The following is an 18709-nucleotide window of genomic DNA, read 5'->3' on the forward strand; positions in this document are numbered from 1 at the left end:
ACATCATAATTATGTAAGAGAAAGCATTCAAAATGAAAAATGCAGGTAATAGAATTGAAAACCAAAAAGTGGTTATTAATTTTCATGGAAGAATTTTAAAATTTTATCTATATTGCAACCACTATATAATTGTTGTTGTTGTTTGGTAATTGGGAATGAACACAGGGACACTTCTTTACCACTAAACTACAAACCCAGCCCTTGTTTTATTTGTTTGTTTATTTATTTATTCATTTATTTGTTAGACAGGGTCTAAATTGGCCAGGCTGGCCTCAAATTTGCAATCTTCCTGCCTCAGCCTCCTGAGTTGCTGGAATTATAGGCACATGCCACCATACCTAGTTACTATTACATAAATGCTGTATAAACCTTTAGATTCTGGGACTCTTTTGGGAGGTTGAAGGTATTCATTTTTAATCTTTAAAATATTCTTTACAAAAAATTTACCTTTCTCTAAAACAGTATGTCAAGTAGCATTCAAGTTTTTTCACTCATGAAAACAGGTGTTAGAATAGAAAAATACTAAAGGCTTCATTATTCTTTCCATGCTATAATATAGAATTTAAATTTAAAAATTTTCTTCTGTAAAAATCAATGATTCATAATTCACTGTTATTTTCTCTTACTAATTAACTTTACCAAACATCATAATAACAGAAAGTAATATAATTTAAAAATTTATTCATATACTAGCTCAGGACAATCAAATTGATTTCCATTTCCACTTGTAAAAAGTAAGATAAAAGGAAATTTAGTAGTCTACTCTCCTAAAGAGGAAAGGACAGTTACAGAGGCCAATTCAGATATTACATTAGTCTATCATCTGCATTTAGAATGCAACTCATGAACTGTTGCCACTTTCCAATTGTGGTATTTTGTCATACTTATTGCTTTCTTGATATGTACGAAGTTGCTCCACGAAGCCAGAATTTGGACATATAGAAGGTCTTGCATTTTTCACCAAAGCAAAAGCACTGGTAAATGAAATTTCTTCAGAATTCATCAGGAAGCCTATTACAATTGCAGCAGCCCTGGAAACCCCTGCATTACAATGAACAAGAACCACACCATCCTGCAATAAAATAAAATATCCGTTATTCATTTGAGAAAGACTATTAAGTTGATTTTACATTCCTATGTACATAAAATTATAAAGTAAGCACCCTACTTTGATTTTATCAAAATCAATCAAGTAATCAATCAACCAACCTCCACTCCACCTCTCTGCCCCGGTATTGAAACAATATCTTTTATTAAGTAATCTAGTAAAGTAGTACTACTCATATATACATAAAAAGGAGAAAAATCACAGAAAATACACATAGAAACATAAATAAAATCACATTCATAAACTAAACAGAAAGAGACATTCCAAGTAACCATCATATTCCCATACAAAAACTAGTGTCATTGGCTTGGAAATCTTTATATAAAATGATCACCAAAGCAAGTTTTTTTCTACTCTTGGATATTATTTTATTGTGGAAGAAAGTAGGTTAAAATATTTAAACTTATGAGGTAATAAAACGATGACACAAATAGCTTTCACCAATGCAAAGTGGAAAAGGTAATCGGGCACCAGCATGAGGTCAATCAATGAAAAACGTTTCAGGTAACTTGAAAATGATACTTTCCAGGTGAAAAGGGACACAGTGCAAGACCAATGCTGATGGGGGCAATATTGTATCAATAATGAATGTGATAGATCTGATGAAATAGCTTTGATACAGCTTGGCCTATCTCAGGCTTTTAAAAAGTTAATGATCTAGATGAAATGTAGTGAACTGTGAGCACACCCTAAAGAATTCAACATTTCAGTTATTTCAATTCCTGATTCTTTATTTAGTACAAGAAGGAAAAGTGGGGAGGGGAAAAACTTACTGAAAATCCTCTACCAAAAGCGTACATTAATAATATTGTTATTATGGTTCATTGGATTATTTTACTTTTGTATGGCAGTTTTCTCACATTCACATATCCAATGCAAAATTATTTCCATAACTGTTGCAATAATTTGCAAGTGCATCTCCTTTCAAGAATGACTAGCAAAAACTTAGTTAATTTTTTAAAAATTCTAATATCAAAAAATGTAATTTAAGTTGTTTTATAGATAACTATGATTCATTTTCAAACTTTAACTGTATCTGCACATGGAAAGCAAAAAAAAAAATATTCATTATATACTCTGGAAGTTTGCTTGCTATATAGCAATAGCTCATTTTTGTGACTTGATGTTTAAAATTATATTACAGTAACTTAAAAATTATTAATGATCATTTGGCTCAAAATAAATTAATTAGATAGTACAAAGAAGCTTATAATCATATGCTCAATAAGGAAGAGATACCCTTCAATGTCATTTTTATTATTTCCTTAGTCATCTCTATTTTATAAGTTCACAAGACTTGAAACCACATTTATTTTCAGTGTTATAAACTGTGCATCCAATTTTAGTTAATGTTTTGAAATGTTAGTATAATTATCTTCCCTCTTACTACTTTCTTCATATAACAGCTGATTTCCTGCAGTTTTTATTTACCTATTTTCTACCTTTTTATTATTCTTTAGGTATCATATTGTCTTGGAAAAGTATTTCCAGAAAAATTATTGGCTTTATGTTCTTTTTTCTGAACTCAAAAAAACAAAAAGACACCTAATTTATAAACCCAATTTTTTCTTTGCAATTGTTATTGTCCTCTATCTGGAAGACCTCTATTCTTCTTGATACCATTACCTCTGACTTCTGTATCAAAAAGATTGCCCTTCTCCAAGTGCAATGAGGGCAGGAGGAATGTTCTGTCTATACTTGTATGCTCAGTTTTTAGTGCATAGTAAATATTCCATAAATATATGCAAAGTGAATACATTGATTCATTCTGCATTTCTGTAAGGAAATTTGGTTCTCTCAAAAATCCAAGCCATCATTTTACTATATACAGATAATAATTATGCTATGCTATTTACATTTTTTTTCTATTTCCAGTATACTTTGTTCTCATAATTCCACAAATAGCTTTTCAGCTCCATGAGAACCACAAGCTGGATCCCTCACATCTTCCTAGAATAAATAATTGATATTTGTTGATAGATTAACTGAACCAGTTTTTCCTTACATAATTTCCAATAAAACTTGGGCATAATATGTTCTTTAAGTGCTTGACAACAGCCTATGATTAGATAAAATTCTGTGGTAGAATGAAAATCAACTGTTTTTTAGAGTGTATAGTATGTATGTAGCTCAATCCCTCCCTCCCTCTTTCTCTCACTTTGATAGAGTGTGTCAAAGAATGAAGAAAAGCTCAGGTGCAACCCTCTTATCTCACTGAAGTTGAGTAATGAACTGTACCATACTTTTAGTAGCTCAGGTCAAGTCACTTTGAAAGCACTCATAACTATGAGCGCTAACACTCGTCAATACAAACATGGTGCTTTGGTTTCGATATGGTTTGAGTGTGTCCCACAAGGTTTTTTGTGTTGGAAGTTTGGCCCCCAGTGTAGCAATGCTGTGGGGCAGTGAACTTTTAAGAGGTAGGTCCTTAGCTGAATATGGTGGTGCATGTCTGTGATCCCAGAGTCTTGGGAGGCTGAGACAGAAGAATCACCAGTTCAAGGCCCAGCCTTAGCATCCTGGGAAAACCCTGTCTCAAAATAAAAATAAATACACAAAAAAGATCTGGGGGATGTAGCTCAGTAGTAGATCAACTCTTGGTTCAACCCCCAGCACTACAAACAAAAAAAAAAAAAAAAAGAGGAGAGGCTTTGTGGGAGGTGTTTAGGTCACTGGGATGTGCCTTGAGGAGATTAAAGTAGTTTTCCTGGGAATCCTGATTAGTTCTTAACTAATGTTCCCACTATAATGATGCCATCCATTACGAGGTTCATGCCAGACCCAGTACCAGCACTGTTTGGACTTCCTGTAATGGTGGTCCACTTTATCCTTTGAATATAGCCCTTGTTGCTCTGCCACTGCAAATTATTAGTATTAATTTTGTTTTGTTTTTTGGTACCGGGGATTGAACTCGGGGCATTCGACCACTGAGCCACATTCCCAGCGCTATTTTGTATTTTATTTAGAGACAGGGTCTCACTAAGTTGCTTAACTAAATTGCTGAGGCTGGCTTTGAACTTGAGATCTTCCTGTCTCAGCCTCCTGAGCCACTGCACCCAGAGGGTGCAACTCATTTTTAAAACCACATGCTTCTTCCTCTCCTTGCTCCTCCCTAATCTCTCCCCTCTAATCTCAGGGGAAACAGATAACCTTTCTTCTCCAACCTAGGCAGTTATCTGTCCCTGAGTACACACTCACCATAGGAATGAAGTAATCCAGACTTTGTGGATGGTACCAGAAGATCTCAGAAATGACTATCTCCCTTAGAACTCCAGACAGAGAATGTGTGGAATGTAGCCTTTGAGTCACCTCTTTAAAGCCCCCTGTTCCTGCTAATGGGCAGAATCACAGTCTTTGGGACAGAAGTTCCTATGTTTTTCCTATGCTAGCAAAGCAATAAATCATCTTTTTCCTTTCTTCTCTAAACCGTGTCCTTGTTATTGGATTGGCACTGGGGACAAGAACCCAGATTTCAACAACATTCCCACCTCCAAAACTGTCTTCTTTCCAAGTGACTCATATTCAAACATTTTGTTCCAGTAATGGAAAATGGATTAACACACATGGAAAACAGAAAACAGTAGTGAGCAACAAACTAGAGAATGCATGTAAAAACTCAGTGAATTTAGGTAATTATTTAGACTTGTAATGCTTCTCTAATGAGTCTTTTCTTACAATGAACAAAAAATTGAAAACAGCTCATACATATATCTCATAGAAGAAAATTAGGTAAGTAACTTATAGAATCACCAATCACTAAAATACTATGCAGAAATTAAAATTTATTTGATAATATTAATTATAAATAATAAGCTATAAAAAGTATGAATTGTATAAAAGTACAGTTGTACATGACATAAAGAAATGAATGAATGATAAAAGCCTAGAGAAACATATCAAAATGTTATCAGTGGTTATGTCTAAGAAAGGGAGTAAGGTAATCTGAAATTTTATTTGTATTTTCCATTTTTCTAAGATTGCTTATGTAATGTTTTAAAAATAATTATAAAATAAATAATAAAGTAAATATGGAATATCAAATACACATTTTAATACTAACAAGCCAAACCTTTTGCACAAAAATTTTTAAAAAGAGAGGCCAAGTAGATTTATTTCCTAACAGAACTCTTGAGGTTATAGAGGTTACCATAACTGCTTCTCTGTCACATGTATTTCTGTTCTATACCCTTTAAGGTATACGCTTGACAGATTGTGTATGAGGTTGAGAGAGAAAAAGGCTACAGAAACCAAACCAAACAGGGTTAGTACAGAGGAAAATGAGAAAAGCATGGGAAAATGGAAGATATTTGGTTTGTATGTAAAAAGATGAAAACAAGATACTAGGTCCTAGAAAGTTAGTTTTGAAATATGCAAGTCGCTAAGTAGATTCAACAGTACTTCAGTATACAATAGAAAAAGCCACGAGGAGATTTCTATTGATAAAGCTAAATATGTATTAGTGTAAAATATACAAAGTGTTCAAGGCAAGGAAACAATGGGTGAAGTTAGGATCCCAGTATAAAACACAGACTTGAGAAATCAGAACATATTGTAGAATTCTAACATATTTGTATCAGAAACATCAACTTCTCAGACTCCTTTGGCACTGTCATCTCATGGACCATCCGCCTTGGTTGCCACCTCCATGGTTGACTCCTCCCCTTAGTGCCATTAAGTTTAGCTTGTCTAAGAAGGAAGGCCATGCTATTCCCCACTGGTACCCATGAGATAAATAGGCATACTCCAATTTCTGGATTTTCTTGTCACCTCTGGCCTTGGATGAGAAGACATACCAGAAGGTACTGCATCTGGCTTTGAGTTGGCTGCTAAAACAGTAGAACACTGTAACCTGGGATTGAAGTGTTATTTACTTCCTTATTGGCAAACTGTAACAGGAAATGAGCTGACAGAGCAAAGGGGATAAAAATGCTTTCTCTTCCTTTCCAAAGTCTGTAGTAAAATGCAGTTTCTTTATATTGCCTATTTGAAGATATCTTGAGTGGTAGAGAAGCCATGCCTATGGAATAACCAACTATTTCCCTGTCAGCTTATTGTAAAATTATGCTCGGTAAGGTCTTGATCATCTTACACAACTTCTAATCCTACCTGAAATCATTTCCCTTTCCTCTCACTCTCACTGCCTATGGGATGATACTACTCAAATTAAGCATCAGCTCATAATCCTTGCCTCAGGCTCTGTTGTTGTTGTTTTTTTTTTTAAATATTTATTTTTTAGTTGTAGTTGGACACAATACCTTTATTTTATTTTTTTTATGTGGTGCTGAGGAGCGAACACAGGGCTCTGCATATGCTAGGGGAGCATTCTACCACTGAGCTATAACCCCAGACCTCAGGCTCTGTTTTTAAGAAATTCAAGCTAAAAACCATTCTAATAAACTCCAGTCAAAATTAAAGCAAACTTTTTTAAATTTAAAAAAATTTTAAATTCCCAAACTTAGAATACTCAATTTCTTGCTTTTTTAAAAGATAATATTACCTTCTCCAATATTTACTTACAAATCATAAATCTCTTCCAATTTTAATATGAGTATGGATGATATATACACTTGTCCATCTAAGATGTATTCTATATCCCCTTTGAGATGCAGCTAACAGAGAAACTCATCTTTTTTTTTGTGGTCCTGGGGACTGAATCCAGGGATACTCTACCACTTTGCTATATCCCCAGCCCTTTCTATTTTTTATATTAAGACAAAGTCTTGTTAAGTTGCAGAGACTGGCCTTGAACTTGAGATCCTCCTGCCTCACTCTCCTGAGTCAATAGGATCATTTTGATTTTTAACACTATTAACTGGTACACTGAAATATTACAATCTAGAGTCTATAAATAATTTTTTTGCAAGAGAACAAAATGACAAATATTAGTCTTTGAATCAGAAAGCCTATTCCTTTGTTTCCATCCAAATATCTGCTATTAAATAAGGCTAATGAATAGTTGTTGAGCTTTACATTTTCTGGGTAATCTAGTTGTAGGGGACCTAAAATAGTGCTAGGCACATAAACCACCCAATAAATATTACTATGTGAAAGAGAGGAAAGGAGAAATGGAGAGAAAAGGGAAGAAGAGGAAATAGCAGGAAAACCATTAGACCGGATTCAATTAAACAGGATTCTAACCCCAACTGTCATCGTTGGGTGCTCCAGAAGTGCTTCTTCTTTCTCTAAGTATGCCTACCTTCCTATCCACTTATTCTACATAAATTTTGTAAGAAATATTTACTGACTAAAAATTATATCATCTCAAGGTATAATTATTGGTAATAGCCAACCTAGAAGTCCAGCCTGTTAGAATGTTGACTTGGATCCAATACCAAGATTAAAATATTATATTGTCTGTTGATCTTCTGAAGTCACAAAACCAAAGGAGAGCTTCTGATTGCCATTTTCATACAATCTCAGTGAAGCAATGCATATTTAGTCCTCTTAGATTGCTTTAAAATTCCATTGTTAAAAATCAGTCAAATAAATGCAGATTAATCATTATAAATATACTAATGAGACTAATTTCTATCCAGTAGCTATGGTTATTTTGCAAATTACTTAGAAGTCAAATGGTTATAAACACTCAAAAGAAATCTAACTACCTACTTAGTAGTTTGAATTAGATCTATATTTTCAGGAAAATTCAGTAGAATTTTCTAATTCCTATTTTCTCAGTTAGGCATAAGAAAATAAGAAACTCAATGTGAGAAGTAAAAGTCTTATTGAGGAATGAGCCATTAGAGAACTGAAAATTTCATAAAGGTTCTTCACAAATTAATTGAAAAAAGAATAAAGACTGGATAATGGACCCATACTTTCAAATGTCTGCTTTGGAAGAACTATGGATAAAAACAAAACTTACCTTCATTTTTGCTTGTTCAATGAATTCAAAACATTCTGGAAAATAAGACAGGATATTGGTTTCAGGAAGGTCCAATATAGAAATGCTTTTATATGTAAACTCACTGAAGAAAGCATTCTCAACTCCATATGCAACATTAAGAATATGAGTCACCTTAAAGAGAAAGAAAAAGATGAATTTACTTTCTCTTTCTTGAACAAAGAGAAAGAGAGCCTTAAATGTTGAAACTTCCTTTATAGATGTTATCCTTTGTAAAAGGGGGACTTTTTCTCTGTTCTCAGAGGATTCTCTATGGCTTCATCTTCTCAAAATAATAAGCTGGCTGTGTTGCCAAAAGCTTAGTCCTTGTCCCTGATGCCAATCCAATAACGAGGACATGTTTTTCAGAAAAAAAAAAAAAGAGGAAAACGAAGGTTTTGCTTTGCAAAGGAAAAACACAGGGACTCCTGTCCCAAAGGCTGTTATTCTGCCCATCAGCAGGAACAGGTGTTTTTTGTTTGTCTTTGATACTGGGGAGTGAATCCAGGGGTGCTTAACCACTGAGCCACATCCCCAGCCCTTTTTCGTATTTTATTTAAAGACAGGGTCTCGCTGAGTTACTTAAGGCCTCACTAAATTGCTGAGGCTGGCTTTGAACTCATGATCTTCCTGCCTTAGCCTTCCAAGCTGCTGGGATTATAAACATGCGCCACCACAACCAGCTAGGAACAGAGGGCTTTTAAAGAGGTGATTCAAAACATACATTCCACGTGTTCTCTGTTGGAATTGTAATTCCTGTTCATCTCAGTATTTGTTTTTTTTTTTAATTTTATTATTAGTTGTTCAAAACATTACAAAGCTCTTGACATATCATATTTCATACATTTGATTCAAGCAGATTATGAACTCCCATTTTTACCCCGTATACATATTGCAGATTCACATCGGTTCCACGTCCACTTTTTTACATACTGCCATACTAGTGTCTGTTGTATTCTGCTGCCCTTCCTATCCTCTACTATCCCCCCTCCCCTCCCCTCCCCTCCCCTCTCCTCCCATCTTCTCTCTCTACCCCATCTACTGTAACTCATTTCTCTCTCTTGTTTTTTTCCCCTTTCCCCTCACTTCCTCTTATATGTAATTTTGTATAACAGTGAGGGTCTCCTTCCTTTACCATGCAATTTCCCTTCTCTCTCTCTTTCCCTCCCGCCTCTCGACCCTGTTTAATGGTGATCTTCTTCTCCTGCTCTTCCTCCCTATTCTGTTCTTAGTTGCTCTCATCTCAGTATTTGCAGAGTTATTTTTTCTTCTGTTTTATAGCTATTATATATTCTATGTCATGAGTGTACTATTGTTTATTTAACAAGTTCCCTATTGATGGACAGGAAGGTTGTTTTCAGTAATTTGTTATTATGACCACTGCTGCAATTTTACTTGGAACATTTTTTATGTTACACTTAGTTTTTCATCTTCCAAAGTACTTTATTAGGCACACACCAGGGCACTCAAAGAGCACATTAATATATGCAACCATTATTACCATTTCTAAACATTAAAATTAAATTCCTATAGAAATTTCTGAAGTGGTCCTCCACAAGAGAACTTCCACTGGTTATACCATTTTACTTAAATCCTACGATGTCACTTTGAAATGTGCCATTCTTTATAATTTTGTTTGGCAGCACCCTTAAATTTTTCTAGAACACTCTATTCAGCAACTTAGTTTAACTCTGCTTTCTCCAAGCACTATTAACACTGTCACTATGAACAGACATAGCAGTATCTTTTAAACAGCCTCTTGTTTCACATCTCTAGGATGAATGAACTAGTGCAACATAAGAGGAGAAAGAAGAAAATCACTTGCCAACACAAAAATTATCAAATTCCATTTGTCATTTCAACAACAATCTGTCAGTGTATGTAAGACTTTGAAACATGTTCTACCTTTGTTAAAATATTGTTATACAATATTTCCTGTTAGGAACTGCAGTGATTCTCATATTCTTATGTAATTGAAGGCCATTATTTCTCTTTGTTGGGTGGTAGTAAGTATAACAAACTAAGGAGAGCCTGGTTAAACACAAGGCAGTAAGCTGACAAATAAAAACATTAGATTAATTAATGAACTGATTAGTAATTATTTTCCTTGGAGAAATGATTGCAAGTTGTTTATCACATACATTTTTTTAATCCTCAATTCATTTTTTTAACCAAGCAGTGGATAACAAAGATAAATAGAATATAAGGACTTTATTCTTTTTTAATATTTATTTTTTAGTTATAGGTAGACAGAACATCTTTATTTTACATTTATGTGGTGCTGAGGATCGAATCCAGTGCGAGCACATCCCCAGGTCTTTATTCTTGACAAGTCTGCTTACTAATAGAGGAGGGGAAAACATGTTTATCAGTGATAATAAAATAAGGCAGAAGGTGTTAAGAGCTATAATCAATTGTCACAGGGTTAAAGGGGAAGAAGAGATTACAGAACTTGCTCCCAAGATCCTTCACATTTGCTATTCTCTCAGCCTGAAGTGCCATTTCCCATTGAGGCTATGACTGACTATCATAAGGTCTCAAATGAAATGTCCCAGCCTCAGATAGTTCTAGGTGAACCCAAGTTACCCCCTGCCACTACCTCATTGCCTTATTTTACTTATTTTAAAGAACACATTCACATCTGAAAATATCATATTTTAAGTGCAGACACCCTAGTGCTTATTCATTTCCATATTTCCTGTAGCTAGAAAGGGGACTAGCACAAAGAAGGTGCTTGATATTTTCTGAACATTCTGGAAAATAAGACAGGATACTGGTTTCTTTCTCACACTCTCCACTTCAGTTCTTTTCTGTCCCCGAAAGCATCAGCTTTCCTCCTGCTTCTGGGGCTTCACTTGTACTAATTCTTCTATCCAGATACTGTTCTGACTGTCCCTGTCCCCCATTCAAAGCAAAATTTCAATACTACTTCCTCGTCAACTCTCCTATCTGCAAACAAGACAAGCACCGGTTGAGGGCATCATCTCCTAAGCATTCCTATGACAGCCTGCACTACCCACATCAAAGCACACAACACGTTACAGCAGTTTTCTTTTCCTTCTCTGCCAGTCAGAGCATAAGCTTCATGTGAGCAGGAATCTCCTGCATTCCTCAAACCATAGCAATTCTATGATCTGAAACGGTGCTTGACACAATGGTAGATGGCTAAAAAAATTTTGAAGTAAATTCTGAAAATAAGTAATAAATCACATCGCTTGTGTGATAAAAAATGGGATTGGAAGAGGCAGCATGTGAGTTGGACTCAAAGCATGAGTAGGTCTTTGATAAGCAGAGATGAAGTCAAGTCTATCATCCTACACAGAGGAACTGCTTAAGCAGAGGCAAGAAAGATATGTCTCCAAGATCAGGTTCATGAGGATATGTGAGGGAGACAGAATATAAAATTGAAAAGAGATTACAGATTCACATATTTTAATTAGATGCAATTATGTTATATGGAATTTTATTAAAATGACAGCCAAAATGTTAACAATTAAACTGAAATATACCAAATATGGGCCAATACAATTTTCCTAAATAAATATAACAATTAAAACACTTCCTATATGTGGTGCCAGACTTGAAGCATTTTTTTACCTTGTGCTTTTTCAGTACATCCAGGTCATGAGCAGCATCTTGTGACCCTATAAGAAATAAATCATATCACCTTCAACATAACCATCCTGACTTTTTATATAAACTTGTACAACAAATCCATTAGTTAACTCTTTAACAACAACAACTTGGGAGGACTTCAGTTTAATTTTCTTTTAATATTGTTTTAGTTGTAGTTGGACACAATACCTTTATTTTATTTATTTTTATGTGGTGCTGAGGATCGAACCCAGCAGCTCGTTCACGCTAGGCGAGCACTCTACCACTGAGCCACAACTCCAGCACCAATTCAGTTTAATTTTCTGAATAGCAGTTTGTTAATATCATCACAAAAGATTAAACTTGTTTATACCCTTAGACTTTCCCAATTCTAAGAATTTGTCCTAAAAGTTATACATGTTGCAATAATTATCTATAAGGATGCTCATCATAGTATTGTTTATAATGCAAAAAAACAAAACAAAAACAACTAAAGGTCCAATAAAGAGACTCAGTTAAATAAAAATGCATAATTATGTAGGGAAACATACATAAGAAATAAAGAATATCTACAGTGTGGAAACAAGTTCTCAATACATTTTATTTTATTATTATTAAACCCCAGGTGCTCTACCACTGAACTACATCCCCAGCCCTTTACATTTACTTATTTATTTTCAGGCAAAGTTTTGCTAAACTGATGAGGCTGAACTCAAACTTGAGATCCTACTGCCTCAGCCTTGCAAACTGCTGGAATTACAGGTGTATGCCATCACACTTACCAAGTTCTCAATATTTAAAGTAATTAAAAGCAGCCTACAAAATATCATCACAGATTTTTATAAAGACCAAAAACTTATGCTTTGAAAATAGGAAGTATATAGAACATAATATTAATAGTGGTGGTGATAGGTGATATTTTTCTTTATATTCATTTGTATTTTTTTCATATTTATTTTTTAGTTTTAGGTGGACACAATATCTTTTTTATTTTTTTATACTTATTTTAGTTGTAGGTAGACACAATACCTTTATTTTATTTTATTATTATTTTCTTTTAAAGACAGAGAGAATCTTTTTTTTTTTTTTTTGAAGATGGACACAACACAATGCCTTTATTTTTATGTTGTGCTGAGATCTGAACCTGAGTTCCGCCTGTGCTAGGCGAGTGCTCTACTGCTGAGCCACAATCCCAGCCCCCTTTATTTTATTTTTATGTGGTGCTAAGGATCTAACCCAGTGCCTCATGCATGCTAGGCGAACACTCTACCAGTGAGCCGCAACCCCAGCCCTCATTTGAATTTTTTACAATAAACACCTCTTTTTTATAATTTATAAAAGATATTATGAAAATCACAACCACAAAATGACTTAGTGCCAGCTGGTTTGGGAACACCCAGTAGCTTAGACATCTATAGGATTCCACCCACACAATCCACCTACCACTAGGGCTGTTCTCTTTTTATAGAATCTTTCTATCCAAGTGGGCTTTCCAGTTCTCCCACACTTGGAAACTGGCTCTAGTTAATTAGCAAATCTTACATGAGAATAACGTGTTAAAATAAAGCAAATTTTATATTGAAAGAATAGGGCATTGAATTTAAGAGTTTCAAACATTTACTTTCCTGAATTAGGTTCTATTTCCATAAACAGTGTTTTTCTCACCTTAGTTGCCTAGGAAATCAGCCAGCTTTTATTAATGATCTCAGGTAGCCAAGGGCCCAGAAAGTATACTATTTGGCTAATATTCTCTTAATGATAATTAAACTCACAGGCTCTTTACTGAGCCAAACATTCAGCTTTATTCTACTTAAAAGTTGGCCTATCAAACTATAAATGTTTATTAAAGCTGGATAGTAGATACCTAATTGTTATATTATTTTCCATAATTTTCTATAAATTTGAAATATTTCATAATTTAAAAGAAATTCTTAGTTTTCCACTGCAGGAAGTCCTAATCATCTTGGGAGGGGGGGATTCAAATAAGTTTAACTTAAATTTGGCAGTTTAATATGCAAGTCATTTTTTAAATAATAATTCTCCATTTCTTAAAATAGCACAAACTGAAACACGACTTAAATAAAATTCTTTCTTTTTTACTCTATACTGTCATTATCATACATATTTTTTACATTGAATGCTTTAATACTTTCAATTAAACATACACACACACCAAATACAGAGCAAGTAGATTATATTTCAGAGCTAGCTATATTGATATAAACTAATATTCCTGAGGCAAAAAAAAAAAAAAGTAACTTGTATGTTCTGTCTTTCCAAACAAAAAGAAAATTAAATGACTGTTAGTAGCATGAGGAAACCATTGAAGCCAACAGAAATGACTTCAGGCAATCAATTTGTGTTTTTCATATGATACTTGATAATATTCAGTGCAAGTTCATTCTCTCTAAATTTTAGATACAAACATCAGCTTTTCTCCTATTTTAAAAGGATGCTTTGTGTTGCAGTCTTGTGTTAAATTTTGGGGGGAGGGTACAGTAAGAGGGGTTGAATCCAGGGGTGCTTAATCACTGAGTCGCATCTCAAGCCCTTTTTATTTTTTATTTTGAGACAAGGCCTCACCAAATTGCTGAGGCTAATGATGAACTTTCGACCCTCTCCATTAGCCTCCCATGTCGTTAGGATTACAGACATGCACCACTGCACCCACCTTTGTGTTAGAATTTCAGTAATAAATACTGAAAATCATATATTCTAAAATGAGTTATTTTAAAAACCATTGTTTTGGAAAAGCAAAATATCATCCTTTTGCAAATTAATTTAAATGAAATTAAAGCATTCTATTTTAACAGTGGTTACATAAATCTATACTTGTGTTATGATGTATAAACTGGGCTAGGATGTAACTCAGTGATAGAGTGATTGCCTGCATATGTGTGAGGCCTTGGGTTTGATCCATAGCACCTCCCAAAAAAAGATTCGTAGAACTATACCAAATCAATTTTATTGTATAATTTTTTAAAAGAATTAATGAATGGGAATACAACTGAACAATATAACTAGTAAAAAGCTAGTTATATTTTACATTGACACAACCACTCCAATATTCATTAGCATAGGTAAGGATTATTATTTAAATATTACAGATGACATACTAATTTAGAAAGAGTATATATTATAGACTATTGGTACTGAGGCTTCTAATAAGTTAGATGTTTGGCAATCAAAGTGTAGAAATCATAAGACACAGGCTATGCAACATCTCTAGAGCCCGTTTGTATTTTTCAAAGAAATCATTTTAATGAAAATATCAAACAATGTATATACTCTGATAACATATTTTAAATTTACAAATCACTATTTTCATAATCACAAAACAAAACCAAAAGTTATTATATTACCACAGAAGAAAATAAATGATATTCTAAAGAAACGTTTTATTTGAAAAAATTAATAATAGTAAACATTCATTAGTGAATTAAAATAGGAACTTAACTTACTATGAGGATTCGATAACAGGATATTTATGAAAGATTTTATCTAATAAAGTGCTACACAAATTTATACAAATTTAAAATATTATCTGCCTCCCAAGAATCCTGCGTTTCCTGTATCTCAGATATATAAACCACATAAAGTACCTCATGCTTTTTATGGGGAATGGAAGAGAAAAATCTCTAAAATGTCACCAATTTAGACACCTTAGCTGAATGGATATAGGAAATAATTAGTGTGCCTTTAAACTACCCAGAAGAAATGGAAATTTCTGTTTTCAAATCAAGTTACATTTATCAAAAGTCCCAGTGGTTTTTGTCGTAAAACCATAATTTGCAAAACTTAGGACAAAAATGCTTACTAAGATCTTTTATCCACCTGTTGGATGGTTCAAGGGCCAATGTGAGATTTTTTTAAATACAGTAATTCATTAGACTCTGTCTATAAACTAACTGAAAAAGACAGATTACATTTTTACAGCTCTCCATTTTCTGCATAGCACCATGGTATGCATTGCTGAGAAGAAACTGTGGGTCTTTGGTGAGGTGAAGGAAGCTTTTAAAACTAACCTGGAAACAACTCCAGACTCCCTGATAGAAACCAAGTCCAGACAGAAACAACCCCTGCATCATTCATGTGGAAGAACTTTATATGCACATATCATGGATCCCTTAGGAATAAGGCACTTATAACTAGACAAAAAGGTCCCTCTGTCTTTCAAAAGAAAGAAGGTTGTGCCTGATCAAAGTGTCCTATTTCCTAGTCCAGAGAGGAGACTGGTTTCAAAAACCCCTCCCAAAACTCTCCCAAGATCTTGGGGAGGATTCCAACTCCAATCTAAGAACAGAAGCTTGATCAACTCCATTTGGATAAAGTCACATTAAAAAAATAAGCAAAGTTCATAAAGACTCTGAATTGGCAAATAATAAAAAGTAACCACAACTGTTTTAAACTAGTATTACTACAATGTCAGCCAAATAACTGAGAAATTGCGCCTAGATGTATTTCAAACTAGTATTGCTACAATGTCAGCCAAATAACTGAGAAATTGCGCCTAGTTGTATTTCAGAGTACGCATGGTTCAGTATTTCTACATAACAAGAAATCATAAAACCATCAGACTCACAGCTATAAAATAAAAGCACTCCTCCTAAAAACTCCAAGACACCATGAAGAGATGTGGCCACAGAGGGATGCATTCCATAAGGTTTGAAACAACTTTTCTATACCTTTATCGCTTCTTACTTGTTTTGTCTAATAAAACTTTTAAATTTATTCTTTCAAAAGATAGCCTTTTGTAATTCTAGAAAACACAATATCTGTCTGTTTTGCTCCAGATAAGTTAGAAAAAATAGGGCGGGGGAAGCTTTTTTAAAAAATTCAAGGTGCTAAGGGCTACTAGAATCCATGCTTCTTATGGGCATAATGTGGGTACAGAAACTTCTCTATGTGTATAATGGAAGTTCCATATTCAAAAAAAAAAAAGGAAACATTTCAATGTTTTGATAGCATAGCTGACAGTACAGGCACATAAGGAGGTGAGGTTTCCTGAGAAAGTAATTTAGTTTTAACTCAGTGACTTACCCAGAAGCAACCATGGCTTAATAACGCCAACTTGCAGGTCCAAGCTAAGGTCCTGCACATAACCACAACCAACCCCCTCGCTTGGCTGTACTTCTTCCACAACATGAATTCTGGCATCTTTCCATGTTTCTATAATTTTCTTTCCAGTTAGCGTTGTCACCCTGGTGCATTGCTTCCTGAGATTATTCCGGGAGAATGCTTTAATTTCCTGGCTAAGGGAGTGCATTACATGAGCAGTGGCTGGGAACAAATGCAAGCAAATCCAGCAAGCACAGAGAAGGGCTGAACTCCTCGTCCCTTATTGCTCAGGTAATAAATACAGCCGCGGGGCGCTTGCCTCCCCAGGTGAGGCGTTAGGTAGCCACCACACCCCAGGAGACCTGAACAGTCCAACAGTCTTTTTCCCACAGCCGCGATGTAAGGCGACATTTGATTGGCCACTGAGAAATGGGCGCCGATTGGGTGCTGATTCTTTTTCCTGTTTGGCTCGAAACCTGCGTTTTTCCTGCAAGGGAGAAGCGATCGGCTGGAGAGTCGTCAGAATCTATCTTCACTATACACGTAGAATGCTAAAGTATAAGACTGAATTGGAGAGAGGGATGCTATCTTCCAGCTCTTTAAAGGCAGTGACTTTGTGGATATGTTCGGTTGGTTTAGTCACGTTAGCGACTGAATGATGCCGGCTACCGTGTGTCGCTCCTCTTTAGCGAGGCCGCGGAAGTCAAAATGCAGATTGTCCTACTTTGCCTGGCCCGCCTTACCCTCCTGATGTTAGATCTGTCAGGGGTGGGCTACAGCAGGTGTGATGAAGTTATTTCTCTTTTCCTGCGTCCTTCTCACCCTTTCTTTATGCTGGAATGTTTACTAAACAAAACTGCCTGTATTTGTGAGGCATCAATTTAAATGAAATCCGAAAAAAAAAAAAATTAAAAAAAGGTATTGAGAAAATTTTAAATTACATTCCTATATAAATTAACAAAACTTAAAATTTATGAATTTTCTGACTTTCCGCCTACATTTTCACCTGCTGAAGAACTGTAGAAGGCTTAATGTGGTAAATATGTGCTCTGTTTATAAAAAGCATTGCACCAAGCCCATCTATATATAGTTGAGAAAAATTAAGTGTGCAAACATCCAAATTTACAAGACAGATAAACAGTAGAGTGATGGTTCTGATGACAAAAGGATGATTTGTTTTACTAAAGAAACAACAAAATTTCTTCAACAAGAATTTTCCTGACCCTTAAAAAATAAAGATTGAAGCCTGGTGCTGTGATGCATGGCTGTAATCCCAGCTCGTTGGGAGGTTGAGGTAGGAGGATCCTGAGTTCAAAGCCAGTCTTAGCAATTTATGGAGGTCTTGAGCAACTTAGGGAGACCCTGTCTCCAAAATAAATTTTTTTTAAAAAGGAGGGGGTGCTGGGAACGTGGCTCAGTGGTTAAGCGACCCTGGGTTCAATTCCTGGTACCAAAAATAAATAAATGAATAGATAGATTTTTAGATGAATTCAGGCACAATGTATAAATACATGTATAAAATGAAGATATTGTACTTATGAAAATCTGTGCTCCAATACCACACATTAAAATTTTTTATTATTTAAACTTTCTGGCAAACTTCTATGAACTGAATGTTTGTGTCCCTTCAAAGTGTGTACAGTTAATCTGTAATTCCAGATGTGATGATATTTAGAGGTGGGACCTTTGGGAGGTATTTAGAGTCAGATTATGTCATGAGGGTAGGGCCCTCACGATGAGTGATATAAGTGGTTTAGCGAGAACCGGAAGTGATCTCCTCTCTCTCCTTCCAGAGTGGCAGGGAAAGGCCATGTAAGGACAGAGGGAGAAGTCAGCTGTCTGCAAACCAGGAACAGAGTCCTCACCAAGAACCTTGAATAACCCAGCAACTTGATGTTAAACTTCTAGTGTCCAGATCATGAGAAATAAATTTCTGTTGCTTAAGCCACACAGGTTATGGTATTTCATTATGGCAGTCTGAGCTGACTGAGAGATAAACCAAAATCTTTCCTCTTGAAAAGAAGTTATCAGCCCAGGTTATCTATGGGGCACTCCAAAATGGAGAA

At 34.9% G+C, this 18709-nt stretch overlaps 1 protein-coding gene across 1 annotated transcript; it reads right to left on the reverse strand.

Moving 5' to 3' along the window:
- Positions 1-664: 664 nt before the first annotated feature.
- On the reverse strand, positions 665-17032 carry Dusp19 (dual specificity phosphatase 19). Its single transcript, XM_027943989.2, has 4 exons — positions 16626-17032; positions 11589-11635; positions 7974-8126; positions 665-1072 (listed from the first exon to the last, which is right to left on the reverse strand). The coding sequence occupies exons 1-4, from the start codon at positions 16849-16851 to the stop codon at positions 842-844; spliced, it is 657 nt and encodes a 218-aa protein (XP_027799790.1). The 5' UTR covers positions 16852-17032; the 3' UTR covers positions 665-841.
- Between the last annotated feature and the right edge of the window lie 1677 nt (positions 17033-18709).

Source organism: Marmota flaviventris, chromosome 11 (assembly GCF_047511675.1).
Source record: "Marmota flaviventris isolate mMarFla1 chromosome 11, mMarFla1.hap1, whole genome shotgun sequence".
Classification (NCBI taxonomy): domain Eukaryota; kingdom Metazoa; phylum Chordata; class Mammalia; order Rodentia; family Sciuridae; genus Marmota; species Marmota flaviventris.

Excerpts from the sequence above, each read along its gene's own strand:
- Dusp19 (XM_027943989.2), bottom strand. The coding sequence starts at position 16,851 with ATGCACTCCCTTAGCCAGGAAATTAAAGCATTCTCCCGGAATAATCTC. Across the intron at positions 11,636-16,625 it reads TAAGCCATGGTTGCTTCTGG|GGTCACAAGATGCTGCTCAT; the intron begins GTAAGTCACTGA and ends TATTTCTTATAG. Across the intron at positions 1,073-7,973 it reads TTGAACAAGCAAAAATGAAG|GATGGTGTGGTTCTTGTTCA; the intron begins GTAAGTTTTGTT and ends ATTTTATTGCAG.